Source organism: Mustela erminea, chromosome 2 (assembly GCF_009829155.1).
Source record: "Mustela erminea isolate mMusErm1 chromosome 2, mMusErm1.Pri, whole genome shotgun sequence".
NCBI lineage: Eukaryota > Metazoa > Chordata > Mammalia > Carnivora > Mustelidae > Mustela > Mustela erminea.
This window is the reverse complement of record NC_045615.1, coordinates 98132697-98147056: the sequence shown is the minus strand read 5'-3', so window position 1 is coordinate 98147056 and position 14360 is coordinate 98132697. Positions and strand designations below refer to the sequence as shown.

Below are 14360 nucleotides of genomic sequence, written 5' to 3'. Positions count from 1 at the left end.
CAACTCACTCATGTGTCAGCCTTCAAGTCGCAGCTTGTCAGCAGTGTCTGGACTGACAGGCTTCTGTTTGTTCTTGGCATGTTTCTTAGTACTGGGAAGGCCATCTGAAAGCAATTTAGGTCCCCAAAAGCAAAAAGGATGGTCTTTGTGAAGTGGCTTGAATTCTCAGGCACACACTTTTCTCTCATAATTTCAGATGAGTGGAGACCATGAAGAAACAGACTAGGAACAACAGGCTGGAACACAGCTGGCTGGCTGCTTCCCAAGTCCCAGAGCATGCAGGTCTGCAGCAACTACAAGAGGAGTCCAACCATCCACACAGTGGTAGACATTCCAAGTCTGCCACAGGTGCCCCTGGCCTGCAGCAGGCCCAGTGTGCTAACTGTTCACACTGCTCAGTGCTCTGCACCATTTCAAACTCAGCAATGGTCACAGTTCCTCCACCTTGCCTAGGAAGACTTCTTAGCTCTGAGACCAAGGACATACACTCACAGCTACACATCTACTTTTGTGGGTGGATGCAGGTACACAGGTGGGTTGCTACACTTCACACTTCATAGGAACATGATGGGATATGCATACCCATCAGCACACTGCTTTTCCCCCTCCCCCAACTTCCAGCGGGTTCACTTCACTCATGCCCAGAATCCTGCTGGAAGAGCACACCACACCTGTTTCACAGCATCCCGGTTTTGAACACTATGCCATCTCCTTGGGTGCACGGGCCAGTTTCTCTGGGGCAAATACCTGGGCATGACATAATACATAAAAACATGCATTTTCAATTCCACTATATATTGCCGAATTTCTCTTGAAACCTAGTGGAAGAAATGATGGGGGTTCTCACTGCTGTTCCTCATTCCGGAGGTGCTGGCCTGTGTGGCTCACCTGGGGCAGGGGAGCTCCACTCCCATGCAATCATCACCTGCAGCACCCTGGCTGCCAGCAAGGTGGGGCAGCATCTCTTCATGGATGCACTGGTTGTCCACACTTTTCTAGAAATTGCCATTTTCATAGGCTTCAGAATAGTTTGAGCTTTATACACACAGTTCATCCTTTCCCTGAGGTTCATGGTGTCCTTGGCACATAAACTTTCACAGCTCCTCACCAATCTATGGTCAGTTTGCCTTAACAAATCCTCCCCTCTCCCAAAGCATAAAGCTGTTCCACAGTAACTGAGTTCTGACCAGCTGTCTGCACCCCTTTCCCAACTGCTTCCACACCCTCAAGAACGCTTCAGGGCTCTACTCTGGATAATGCTCCCGTTCTGAACGCCCATGGCACAAACATCCCTGCGTCTACTAACAGAACTTCCTGTGCAATAGGGCCAACGTTCAGGTGTGGCTTTTTATCATCCAATCAGAAAGGGTAAAGAAATTCCTATTGGGAATTGTATTAGGATTATACATAATTTATAGTTTAAATAAGGAGAACTGACAACTACGACTTCAGAATACTAAACCTTGCAATTAACATATCTGTTTATTTAGGTCCACTAAAATACCAAGTGTTATTTTTCTCCAAAATTATACATATTTTACTTATTTCTTGATACCTTATATTTTGTTGCAGTCATAAATGGTATTTTTTTTTTTTCCTTTAGATTTTATTTTCAGGGTTGCCTCAGTGGCTCAGTCGTTAAGCATCTGCCTTTGGCTTGGGTCATGATCCCAGTGTCCTGGAATCGGGCTTATTCAGCGGGGAGCCTGCCTCTCCCTCTCCAGCTCCCACATGTCTGTATTCCCTCTCTATCTCTATCATAAATAAATAAAACCTTAAAAAAAATTTTATTTTCAAGATTTTCAATTAATCTTTATACCAATCATGGGACTCAAACTTACAATCCCCAGATCAAGAATCACATGCTCCACCAACTGAGCCAGTCAGGCATCCCAAATTGTATCTGTCTTAATACGTTTCCTCTTTGTTGCTGTTCTTGTATACTGATCTTACAACTACCAGTCTTAATGAACTCATTATTTCTAAAGATTTTCTGTAGATTCTCTTAAGTTTTTTACACAGACCTCTGCAAACAATGGCAGGTTTATTTCTTCTTTTACAATTATGTCTTTCTCCTTCCTTTCCCTTATCTTACCATACTGGCTAGTATTTTCTTTACAACACTTAACATAACTGGTTAAAGAAAGGCACCTAGTCTTGTTCAGAATTTTATTTTGTTTAACATTTTATTATTTATTTTTAAATCAGAGAGAGAGTGAGCCCAGGCAGTGGGACTGGCAGGCAGAGGGAGAAGTAGGCTCCCCACTGAGGAAGGACGCTGATGTGGGACTCGATCCCAGGACTCTAACCTGAGCTGAGGGCAGCCACTTAACTGGCTGAGCCACCCAGGCATCCCTTGTTCACAATTTTAAAGAGAACGCTTCTAAAGTTTCATTAATAAGTATGTTGCTTATTGAAAGTTCCTGATTAATAACCTTCAACAGATTAAGGAAGTCACCTTCTAATTCTAGCTTGCTAACTCTGTATCAAAGAGCAATGAATTTTATCAAATGCCTTTTCTCCATCTACTGAGAGGATCATTTGATCAGTATCAGAGTGAATCACATACCAGATTTTCTCACATTGTACCACCTTCACATTACTGAAAAAAGCCCTACTGACCTCTCACCTCAAGTAATATTGAACCTAACAAAAAAACAAGCACCTAATCCCTTTAGGTGATTTCTTCAAAATCAAGCTTTACAATGCACTAACAGATGCCGTTTTCTATGACGACAATTAAGGAAAGTGTTCAAATGCTTTCATCATTGATCTATTCCCATCCCGGTATCTTCTCGTCCACAATGGGAGAGATGTTTTCATAACCAACAGTGCAGAGGCAAGCATCTTTGCCCCAAGGATGACTGTTACCTAATAATACTTATTTATTAGAGCTAAAATCTCAGCAAGGCTCGCTACAGACTGATAATGCTGAGAAACAGAGGAACAGCACTGAAGGGATGTTCCTCCAATTCAGGAACTCCCCGAATAAATACACAACACCTCAGAAACCATCACAGTACCCACCTCATCCCTGTGCTTCTGACAGAAGACCAAAAACTGGGATGCCGCATCTCCCTTCCTGTTTCGTGGAGTGGAGGCCGTGGTCTTCTTCCTTCCAGGAGGAGACCCTACCCCTCTCTTGGGATCGGCCTCTGCCATCTTCTGAGGAGTACTCTTTACTGTCCCAGGATCACTTTCTTGGTTTTCGGCAGAACCAGACAGCTTGACTCTTCGCCTTCTCTTGATGGGAATGCTCTCTTCTCTCATGGACTTGGGGTTATCAGCAGCTTTTTCAGTGACCCCTGAGGATTCTACCATTTGTCCCGAAGACTCCACAGCAATGCTTGCCTCCTTAGCCACGTGAGGGTTGAGATGAAGCTGGTCCCCCACGTAGAGGAAAGTGAACTTAGCTTTCCGCTCCTCTACTGACATGCTTGCAGCTTCTTCTGCTTGAACGATGCCCATTTCCCACTGGGCCCTCAATTTCCCTGAAATAGGTTTCAACAGCTAAAAGGAAAAACATAAGACATTATAAGTTTCATTTTACAAACAAAAAGTTAACACACTTAAAAAAAAAAAAAGCACACTTTAATAATTTCAGATAAATTTTAAAATCAAAAACTATAAAAACCAATTAACTTGAAGGTTTTAGACAGAATTCACCCCAATATAGTAGCTACTATTTCTTTAAACTAGAAACCAATTCCAGTCATATTTAACTAATGTAATATATAGATTATATAATATATATAACACTACATATTTTTATATATATAAAAAGAATAAAAATTATTTTAAAAATTAGCTCTATCATCAAATGGGTAAAACAAATATACCATCTCTAAGGAAACTTGTCTTGTTTTGTAACACAGTGTATTGGGCAAAGTTAAACAATGACAGACATAAGCCATTATAATAAATCAAGCCACCACAATTTCAAAATAAATAAGAATATAAATTAAAGTTTTGGTCTCAAATTGTACTTAAGGAACATCTATCACCTTAATTTTCTCAGCTTTCGTGGGTGCCTGCTTGGCACTTTCCTGGCATAATTTTTCAAACTGTCCTTCTCCTTCAAAAGCTACAAGGCTCTTCTCAAATATCCAAGCTCTTTCTGGGGCATCACCAAAGAACTGTACGTGATACTGGCGTGCACTCTTTTTCTGACCTAGTTTTTAAAATAAAATGTTAGAACTTGAAAGTTAGAATTTTGGATGAAATCAGGCAAGTCTATTAATAATTACTGATAGGAAGTTGGAAGCTGCTTTGAGGTCATTTTATTTGGTGCTGTTTTAGTTGTTAACCTCTAAAAAAGTCCTACTCTTTTTATCCCCACCATACTCCATGTCAAAGAGAAAGGAAAAGCATTTATGAAGAACTCAGATAAGATTCAAATTATACTAGGAAATAAAGTGGACATTTCCCTTCCAAGATCCACTTAAAAAGATTACCAAATAAAGAAGGCCAAGAGACAACATGAACAAAAGGGCCATTCAACAGAGAGGGGCCTATGCAGCAATGAAGGGATACAGACTGGTGTAAGACAGCCTGAATTCAAATTCCAACCCCACCACCTACAGCTGGGCAACCTTGGGCTGGCTACTCATTCACAATGTCTATAGGGGAATTAGGGCACCAAGGATATCTGAGGACACCCATGAGGCCACAGGGTAGCCCCTCAGATGTCCACTGATGCTCCTCTTAGAATAAAGGAGGAAGCCACTTCCTACAGTGCAGTCAGAAAGGAGGCGGGTGAGGAAAGAGACACTTGACCCCAAAATCCAAGAGAGGAGGTGCCATCCTCGGCTGAGGAAAAGTGAGGTTGAAAACAAGCAAGCTGGTTAAAAGGTCAGATTTCAGTATGCCTGGGTGGCTCAGTCAGTTAAGCATCCAACTCTTGATCTCACCTCAAGTCTTGATCTCAGGATTGTGAGTTCAAGTCCCACACTGAACTTAAAAAAATAAGAGGTCACATTTTTGTGCCAAGTGGAGGGACAATGGGGGATCTCCATGGGAGAACTATCAGCCCCTGCTGCTTCAGAGAATGCTGGTCACAAGAAATCCAAGAACACTTCCTAAAGAACAAACACACCCCAGAGGAAAAATCTCTCCATTGAGTTGTTTTGGAGTTCCTCCCAATTAAGTGGCCAACAGCCAGCTGGAGTGTAAATAAGCTAACAGTCTCTCCACATACAGGTTGCAGGACCTCTGAGTGATACCCTCTCAAACACAAATGTTTGGGTATCACTGAGAGGTCCCCCCAGGGAAGCCCCCAGCATAAACAAGTCCAAGATACACAGAAATAAGCAGTCTCTGCAAGGCCATACACACAAAACTCTAGGAAGAGATGACACCTAACAAAGAAAAACTCTAGTTTGCTATGAAAAGAAAACAAAGAAAAGAGCTACTGGAAACTTTAAAATACAATTATGAAAAAAAAAAAAAAACACACACACACACACCTTGAAATCTTGAAAAAAACAAAAAACAAAAACAAGAAATCTTGGAAGGTCAGTTAAGAAATCTTCCAGAAAGAAGATATATAAGGTGAAAAACATCTACTCCCATAAGAAACCTATAGGATCAAACCAGGAAGTACCATACCCCAAATAACTGTTCTAGAGACAGAAAGAGAGAACACTGTCTAAGAATTAACCCAAGACCATGTCTCAGAACTAAAACAATCCTAAGTGCCTCATCCAATAGCCATACCAATGCACATCTTTCTGACATTTAAGGTGTTGGGGGAGGGGACAAGGGCAGCTTCCACGTTAATGGAATGAAAAGTAGCAGTAGCATAACAAGGTACTTCAAGAGCAACCCTGGATGCTAGAAAGAAATGATGTAATACCTTCAAAATTCTGAAAAGAATTACTTTCAACATAAAATTCTACACTAAGCCAAACCATCAGTCAAGTGTGAAAACACAGAAGTAGCATCCTCCAAATGACAGGGAATCAAATTTATCTCTCATATACACTTTCTTAGAACCTAAAAATTATACTCCAGCAAAAAAGGAAACTGACCACGAGTGAGCACAATGGGAAGCCACAGAAAACAATGCATGTAACTCAGGAAAGCATCTTTAAAAAGGTCTGAGATTATCACTATGCAAAAGGTTAAGAGTGCCAGCAATACAGATTGAAACAGGAAAAGGGAAGATTCTGGGAGGTCTAGGGGAAGAAAAGATAAAAGAACTCTTCCATACCAAAGAAAATCTGAACAAGGAAAGAGGATTAAAGATGAGATCCAAGGGGTGCCTGGGTGGCTCAGTTGGTTAAGTGTCTGATTCCTGATTTCAGCTTAGATCATGATCTTGGGGTCCTAGGATCATGCTCCACAGCAAGCTCTGTGCTCTGGACTCAGTGGCTCAGCGGGGTCTGCTTGAGATTCTCTTTCTTCCTCCCCCCAACAGGGACAGAGAAATGAGTATTTGAAAAACAAAAAAAATTAAAAGTAAGGCTCTATAGTCTTATATAGCAAAGTATATGATTAAAAAAAAAAAAAGCAGGCGTGCCTGCCTGGCTCATCAGTGGAGTATGTAATGCTTGACCTCGGGGTCATGGGTTCAAGCCCCACATAGAGCCTATTAAAGAAAAAGAAAGAACGAAAGAAAGAAAGAAAGAAAGGCAATAATTAACTCCAAGAAAAACAAGAAGTTGTACAAAAAAGAAAATGCAATTACAGAACACAATTTGCTTTGCACTGAATGATATTTACATAGTCAAAATTATGTAAACATTTATGTTTGATGTAATAAAAACAGTGAGTTAATTTGCCCCCTAATAGGCTAAAAATTAAAACAAACAAACAAAAATCACCAAAGAACCCTGAATTAATTCTATGCAGAGAATGGAAAGAAAAGAAATAAATGAAAGATCAGTCTTCATTTTCCATAAAAGAAAATCAACAGAAAATATGTAAATGAAAAATCAAAAGATAGTATTAAAACTACAAGAAAATGTTAGAAGAGTTAAAAATAATTAGCTCTAAGGAGGAGAGTGAACTGTTTTTCACAACTAACCTCTCAGTAGAATTTGGTTTGTTTATAAGTGTGTATACTTCCTTGATTTTATAATAGGTGAGATTCAAAAATATGTTAGGGGATTTATAACTCCTTCCATTACTTTAATACTTTGAAAAAACTTTCCTTAGTCATGAAAAGGACTACAGACATGTGTCACAGCATTCGCATAATGCAGAAAATCTGTTATAGTGCATATGATGAAATAATATGAACTTACATTACTTTTTATAAACAGTTAACTACACAGAAAAATGCTCCTTACAGGTGGGGTGAAAAAAAGCAGAGAAGAATACTATAGTCCGATCCCAAGTTTGTAAAATAAATGTACTTAGTTTGGGGGTTTTTTTTAAAATTTTTTTTTTTTAAGATTTTATTTATTTGGCACACAGAGATCACAAGTAGGCAGAGAGGCAGGCAGAGAGAGAGAGGAGGAAGCAGGTTCCCTGCTGAGCAGAGAGCCCGATGCGGGGCTTGATCCCAGGACTCTGGGATCATGACTTGAGCTGAAGGAAGAGGCTTTAACCCACTGAGCCACCCAGGCACCCCAAATGTACTTAGTTTTGAAGTTCTTTCCTGCCTAGACATTTGGTAGCAATATAACCTAATTTTCCCCTATTTTTATGGGTTTCTTTAATCCATATGAATTTCTTTGGTTCAAGTTGAGAGATGAATATCTCACTGTTTTATTTTACCACATAATTAACCAGTTGTCCCACCATTTATTCGTAATTATTTCTTCCTGTGATTTCTGATATTCATCAATCATGGCTGGTATGAAAACAACTGTCATCGCTTGACCTACATACAATTCCTGCTAAGAGAACCACCAACAGTCAGGTACCTAATTTTGCATTACAATCCTTTCCTCCCCATCATGGCCCAGGGGACTTAAGGTGGTCCCTGACCCTCTGGGCCAGACTGAGCCAGAGTCTCTCCAGATTCTATAGAATCCTTTGAGTTAACAGCAGTCACCCATGCATGCAAAATGGATTCCACAAAGAGACATGGCTGCTTTGGAGCTGAAGCTCTAGGGAGGAAGAGAAGCCATAAAAAATGCAGACAAAGTCCACAGAGGCAAGAATAGAGCGCATGGACAAAATCACAAGGACATGACAGCACAAAGTTCTATAGGAAATAAAGGACAAGCATCACCATGCCTGACTTTCCTGGCTTAGTCCCTGGGGGGCACTGGAACACCAAAATAGGTAAAGCAGAAACTGACAAAATTGCAAAGAAAAAAAAGGTACATTCACTATCACAGTGGATGATTTTAACACACCTCTCTTAGTAACTGAGAGAAAAAGCAAAAAAGAAAAAAAATCAGTGAGATTATACTATTAAATAACCCAAGATATGAGAAAGCCAGATTATCTATAGTATTTTTAGAAAATGCCGGAATTTGGAAATAAACCAATGAGGGTTCCCTTCCGTAACAGAAAAAGTGACAACAAAATTTTCCACAAAAGATAATTACTTGACTCCTGACCCCAGTTATCTTATGAGAACAGACGTGTCAAGAAGATCATGAAGCTCCCAATCCAAAAGAATTCCTTTTTCACAGTATAATATCTAAAACATACATTTATCTTCTGTTTCCAACTTAAAGAGTCAGGCCTCAAAGCTGCTCATCCACCTGGATGCCCTTATAAATAGTAGACAAGTTATGCTGCTATATATCACAAAAATGCTACTAGAACTTTTATTAACTTAGCTTTTCAAAGGAAATTTCTCAAAAGTGCCTGGATTGAGTTGCAGCTTATGAGTTGTATTCTCTTCTGCATGTATATTATACTTCAATTCTTAAAATCTGAATGCATTACTAAGATCTAAATTCAAGCATATCTATAAATCCAAGCATGATAAGTGGGGGGGGGGGGAGTACACATACACAAAAATAAAGAAAATAAAATTGGGGGTGGGGATACAGGGTAGGGTAAGGGAGCTGCATCTCACAGGAAGAAAAAAAAAAAATACCTGCTTCACAAGACCCATATGCTCAGCCAGTTCCATGCCAGAAGCCACCCCTTCTTCAGGTCCTTAGTCCATCCCCAACAAGGACATCTAAACCCCCAAAGTACACCCATTACTCACCATGTCACTCCCACCATGGAGTTGCTGCCTGCCAAGTGTTCAGGAATCATAAACGGACCCAGAGCTCCACTTGGAGCCAGGTCTCAGTGCTGCCCGGAGTGTTACCTCACACATCCCTGTGAAATCTCTGTCTCCCACAGCGCTGAACACAACTGGTGCCCAGATTTGGGCTTCTACACATCACTGTCTTCTAAAAAGACCCAAGTTTTCTCCAAGAAACTAGCTGATTCCCTGACAAGGGCAAAGTATAAAATGAGCATCTTACTGGGCCACATGTAAGAAGTGGTCAAAGGCTGACTGAGACATGTCAAAAGGACACTGCTGAAAGGGACTTAGTGGGACTCCTGCTCGTTAAATATGGGACAATTTGAGCATGAGAAAGAGTAAGGACTAAGAAGCTTGGGTGGTTCAGTCGATTAAGCATCTTCCTTCAGCTCAAGTCATGATCCCAGGGTCCTAGGATGGAGTCCTGCATCAGGCTCCTTGCTCAGCAGGGAGTCTGCTTCTCCCTCTGTCCTTCACCCGACTCATGCTCTCTTTTCTCATAAATAAATGAAAACTTAAAAAAAAAAAAAAAGAAAGTGGGACGCCTGGGTGGCTCAGTTGGTTAAGCAGCTGCCTTCGGCTCAGGTCATGATCCCAGCGTCCCGGGATCGAGTCCCACATCGGGCTCCTTGCTTGGCAGGGAGCCTGCTTCTCCCTCTGCCTCTGCCTGCCATTCTGTCTGCCTGTGCTCGCTCTCTTTCCCTCTCTCTGACAAATAAATAAAAAAAAAAAAAAAGAAAGAAAGAAAAAAAGAAAGGACAGGGAAATGGGGTAACTGCATGATGGGCATTAAGAAAAGCACTTGATGTAATGAGCACTGGATGTTATATGCAACTGATGAATCACTAAAAATTCTACCTCTGAAACTAATAATACACTGTATGTTAATTAAACCAAATTAAAAAAAAATTTTTTTTTTTTTTAAAGATTAAGGACTGGGGTGCCTGGATGGCTCAGTCATTAGGCACCTGCCTCCAGCTCCAGTCATGATTCCAGGGTCCTGGGATGGAGCCCTGCTTCGGGTTCCTTGCTCAGAGGGAAGTCTGCTTCTCCCTCTCCCACTCCCCCTGCTTGTGTTCCCTCTCTCAATCAAACAAATATACAAAATCCTTAAAAAAAAAAAAAAAAAAAAAAAAGTAAGAACTATACTATATAACTAAATTTTTGCTTTTTAAAGTTTTATTTATTTATTTATTTATTTGACAGACAAGAGATCACAAGTAGGCAGAGAGGCAGGCGGGGGTGGGGCGCGAGCAGGCTCCCTCCTGAGCAGAGGGCCAGATGTGGGGCTCGATCCCAGGACCCTGAGATCATGACCTGAGCTGAAGGCAGACACCTAACGACTGGGCCACCCAGGCGCCCCACTATATAACTAAATTTTTAAAAGGAAGCTCATTTTCACAGAAAAATGCCAGTTAAATACGAAACCATGATAAAAATGGACAGTTACCATTTTATAAGCCAATGGATTGTAAAGGAGTGCTAAAATCATGAGGAAAGACTGGCAGAGGAAACTAATCTCCAAACATAGCCACAGATTACTCAGTAATAACAAAAAAGGTCTGTATTTTCCATTGGAGTTTTGTTGGCCACCACCTACTGGGAAGTGGGACAGCCCATACCAAGAGCTCCTGATGAAATTCAACCGAGACATGTGTCCTTCTGTCACCCCTCTTCCCCCACATTCTCAGTGTCCTCTGACCCCTTTTCTTTTAGAAGGTCGTGTGAATCTCCTGTCAGCTGGAGTATGCTCATCGTGGTTCCCTTCCTTCTGAACTACTTTTCAAATGCACACTACGAGTCCTCTGAAGTTGATTTGCTTGTGATTACCAGGTACTCCCTTCTCTGCATCCCCAAACAACTCCTAGAGAAACATACTGCAAGAAGGGAGGTATTCAGTGAACACCTACGTGGTACTCCCGGCTGGTCTTATGGACCAGAGTCTGATCAAAAGAGATGAGAGCAATGAGTGCTGGGGGCAAGGAGTGCTGGTCTAGACTGCAGGAGCCTAAAAAGCCAAGACAGCAGACAGCTAAATGCAATGCAAACACCCTTTTCAACCCAGAGTGATGAAAAAAAAAAAAAAAAGGCACAGAGAAAATACTGAAGATTGCTGGGGAAGTCTAAGCAAGAGCCCTGACAATGAGACAGTGTTTCCCTCGTGTGTCTGGGTGCTGAGTTGGGCAGGAACCTGTCCTTGTTCTTAGAAGATCCCTGCTGACACATCTAGGAGTGAGGCTTTGAAAAATGGGCTTGGAAGGTTTTTAAATAAACAACAAATAAGCAAACAATAAATAAAATCTTTCACAAAGCAAACAAACATGCAATAAGATGGAACTCAAGTATGAACCCTTGGGACTACTGGGAAAGCCGGGGCATATCTGATGATATAAAGGCACTAAAAATGGGTACAAAATTAGCTAAATTAAATGATCCAACACTAGGATCCTGCAGAGGAAATAAATGGTCAAACTGGAATGCTTTCAGGAAAGAACCCTAGAGGTGACCAGAGGAAAAGGGACAGATACAATAAAAATTCAGGTTTTAAAAGTAAAAAAAGAAAAGGACAGCAACGTGTGCTAACATCTGAATGCTCACTACTTACCATGGAAAGACCTTTTCCAAACAAGTGTTATTATCATCACCCTCATTTTTCAGATATAGGGAAATTACGGCTTAAGGAAGTTAAGCAGTTCATGACTAGACCAACCAGCTGTGCTAGACCCTGGCAGGCTGACTCCAGAGCCCATGCCTCCACTGGGAGCATAATGCTCTGCTCCAACATTGTAAGCAAGAGTAAGGGCTGGAGAATAAAGGAGGAGGAAGTGAGAGAGAATAAAAATGGTGCTGTGTGCGCATTCCTTCAGACAGGCTGCTGTAGACTACAGGAATTATTTTGCTCTAAATCAAGAGAAAGATGTAATGAAATTAAAATTAAATAATCCCAGGAGCTGGACCCAAGAGACATTCAAAAGACCCCTTCAATCACATAGGTCTGAGATACCAGGAGCGTCATATAAACAAAGTCGAAATCCCTACACATTCAAAACTGCTTGCAATGTGCTAGGCAGACCAGTGGTGTGTGGTCATAAACCCTCCCCCACCCCCACCCTCTTACCCCCTTACCCCCACACACACCCCCACCCCTGTGACTTCCACTTTGCTTTGCTGTGTGGTTTTACAGAGCTGGGAAGGAATCAGCAACACGTCTGGTGCACACCTGTGTGCCTGCCCAGCCGGTCTCAACTGGTAACTTTTTTCATACTCTACCAAGTCTAGATGCCTCTGGGATGCATCCTGGGGACCCTGAAGCCTCGTGGGAGGGACTCCCCAATTCTGGCAAGCTGAGGATCCCAAAGGTCCTCCAAGGAGTCAGAGCTGAAGCCAACCCAAAGGCTCTTCTAGCCACAAGTCCTGTGCTTTCCTGAGCCTCGAGGCAGAGTCCAACCACCCCGAGGAAGAAGGCTGGGCAGGACTCAGAGGCATTCGGGACTCGAACACGGTCCTCTTCGTCCTGAACACACCTCCTCTCAAGTCTCTTTGCCAGGTGGGCACCCCCACACCCCATCCCCAGCAGCCATATGCTTCAACACAGCAAGCCAAGAGCATCCCAACCTGTAGTGAGAGCAGCAATGCTGCTCCTGTGAGAGCTCAGACCCCCAGCCAAGAACAGGAGGGGACATGCGCTCCCGTACCACTAAGATGCCATAGAAGGCTGAGTGATCAGCAGTACTAAGAGGCCGGGAAGCCTGCCAGGCCCAGTCCGCAGGTCTAGTCACCGCAGTTCTGTAGGGTGCACAAGTCAGTTGGGCACTACCCTGGCTCAGCTCCAACACTGTGTTCACCATTTATCACCTTCCTCAAACTAAATTCAAACTTTATCTGCAAGAAATTTCTAGAAGAATCTTAAACCACCTGAACTCATTTTTTCCTCTAAAAACACACAAGCTTTTGTTTTGTGAGCTCTCCAATTAATATTTAGGTTTGCATCTGCTCTAATCTGTATCAATAACATATTATATTCTTAATGTGTTCTTCAGTTGTTCCATGGACCAATTTATATTCCCAAGTTTCATGATGCCAAAGAAGATCATTTCTAGTTTTTTCCTTCTTCCCACAGGCCTAAAAAATAAACTGGGACATTTTTTTATAACTCAAACTTAATATAAAATACAATTTCTGAAAATCACGCTGAAATAAGCAATCACTGTTTACCTAAACAGTAATAAATTACCATAAAAACTAAAAAGCAATATAAGGCCAAGACCACTCCGCTACTAATAATACAATCAGATAAAGTACATATCCGAGTTGGATATAAAAACAAATGGCAATGTGCTACATCTGAACCAATTATTAACTTTAAAGTTGCAAAATGAACCACTGTAAATTTAACAACAAAAAAAAAAAACAAAATCTGATTCACATATGAACAAAGGCCTAGAATAGACATTTCTTCAGAGACACACAAATGGCTAATAAGCAAAAGTAAAGATGCTCAGCATCACTAATCTTTAGGGAACTGCAAACCAAACTACAAAAAGTAGACAGACAATAGAACAGTGGGTGTCAGGTGCTGGGAAGAGCAGGAAGAGGGAATTATTACTGAATGGACACTGAGGTTCAGATTCACAAGGTGAGTCCTGGGATGGACGGTGGTGACAGCCATTCAACAATGTGAACATGTTGAGTACCACTGAGCTGTGCACTTAAAAATGGTCAAGATGGTAGAGTTTATATTATGTGTATTTTAACACAATTTTTTTAAATAGAAAAAACAAAGAACCATAGTATGGCTATGGAAGAGTAAGAAAAAAATTTTGGATATTAGAAAGATTAAGTACAGAATGAGAAAGATGAAAAAATAGTCCAAAAACACAATACCTTTAAGTTTGGTATAGTTGTGAAGGAGTGGATCAGCAGAAACCATGCATGGCCACCAGGGGTAACCGGACACTTTAGACCACACCAAATCACCGACATTATATTTCAATAGGTGGTCTTTGTCTCTACCGGTATTTGGACAGGACTCTTTCTTAGGTGCAATCTGAAAATGAACAACAAAAGACATACTAACACATCCAATGAGTACCCCTAAATCCAGCCTTTTATCCAAAGATTAATCAGGCTAGAGGTTTAAAATACACACACACACACACACACACCCCTGAAAAAGGAGCATGCTTGCGGGGCA

At 41.4% G+C, this 14360-nt stretch overlaps 1 protein-coding gene across 6 annotated transcripts in view; it reads right to left on the bottom strand.

Annotated features, from left to right (window-relative positions):
• The window catches only part of NSD2 (nuclear receptor binding SET domain protein 2), a 99431-nt gene that overhangs the window by 46004 nt on the left and 39067 nt on the right, over positions 1-14360 (bottom strand). For 5 of the 6 annotated variants that reach the window (XM_032333585.1, XM_032333583.1, XM_032333587.1 and 2 more), the window contains 3 exons: positions 14051-14213; positions 4005-4171; positions 3028-3510 (listed from right to left, as the gene is read on the bottom strand). In XM_032333585.1, coding sequence (XP_032189476.1) covers positions 3028-3510; positions 4005-4171; positions 14051-14213 — 813 coding nt within the window. The remainder of the gene's footprint in view (positions 1-3027; positions 3511-4004; positions 4172-14050; positions 14214-14360) is intronic. The other variant, XM_032333588.1, reaches the window with a different exon arrangement.